At 42.0% G+C, this 885-nt stretch overlaps 1 protein-coding gene across 1 annotated transcript in view; it reads left to right on the top strand.

Moving 5' to 3' along the window:
- LOC118485963 (photosystem I P700 chlorophyll a apoprotein A1-like) overlaps nucleotides 1-636 on the top strand; it is a 946-nt gene extending 310 nt beyond the window's left edge. Inside the window, exon 1 of the mRNA XM_035982518.1 lies at nucleotides 1-636. This exon is cut by the window's left edge and continues 310 nt beyond it. Coding sequence (XP_035838411.1) covers nucleotides 1-636 — 636 coding nt within the window.
- Nucleotides 637-885: the final 249 nt, after the last annotated feature.

Here is an 885-nt window from a genome sequence, read left to right as displayed (position 1 = left end):
GAAACTACCACTTGGATCTGGAACCTACATGCTGATGCTCACGATTTCGATAGCCATACCAGTGATTTGGAGGAGATCTCTCGAAAAGTATTTAGTGCGCATTTCGGTCAACTCTCCATCATCTTCCTTTGGCTGAGTGGCATGTATTTCCACGGTGCTCGTTTTTCCAATTATGAAGCATGGCTAAGCGATCCGACTCACATTGGGCCTAGTGCCCAGGTGGTTTGGCCGATAGTGGGCCAAGAAATATTGAATGGTGATGTGGGCGGGGGCTTCCGAGGAATACAAATAACCTCTGGGTTTTTTCGAGCATCTGGAATAACTAGCGAATTACAACTCTATTGTACCGCAACTGGTGCATTGATCTTTGCAGCGTTAATGCTTTTTGCTGGTTGGTTTCATTATCATAAAGCTGCTCCAAAATTGGCTTGGTTTCAAGATGTAGAATCTATGTTGAATCACCATTTAGCGGGGCTACTAGGACTTGGGTCTCAAAAAAAGGTTCTAGCGCTGGCCACGCTAGAACCTTTTCTTGGCCTACAAGCCACCAGCTCCACCTCAAAGATAAGAGTTGCACTGCACATTATGAAGTCCATCAATAACAATATAGTCAACTGTGCTAATAATCAAAACTAGCCACCTATGGTTAACATGGAATAACAACTGCAAAATATTAGACACATAACCAATCTGAAAATTGAGCTTGAACTCGGCTTGGCTCAGTTTTTAAGTTAGAAGTTAACATAGCAGAAGTGATTCTTGTTGGCAGCAACTCAACTGTAACATCCGTAAAAAACGGATATCCAAAATCCGACCCATTTTGATATTCGGATCCTAATACCAACCCTTGAAACACGAAATTTTTCTTTTTCGCGAATTAAATGA

Source organism: Helianthus annuus, chromosome 2, assembly GCF_002127325.2.
Source record: "Helianthus annuus cultivar XRQ/B chromosome 2, HanXRQr2.0-SUNRISE, whole genome shotgun sequence".
NCBI classification, from domain to species: Eukaryota; Viridiplantae; Streptophyta; class Magnoliopsida; order Asterales; family Asteraceae; genus Helianthus; species Helianthus annuus.
This window is presented reverse-complemented; position numbering and strand designations above follow the sequence as displayed.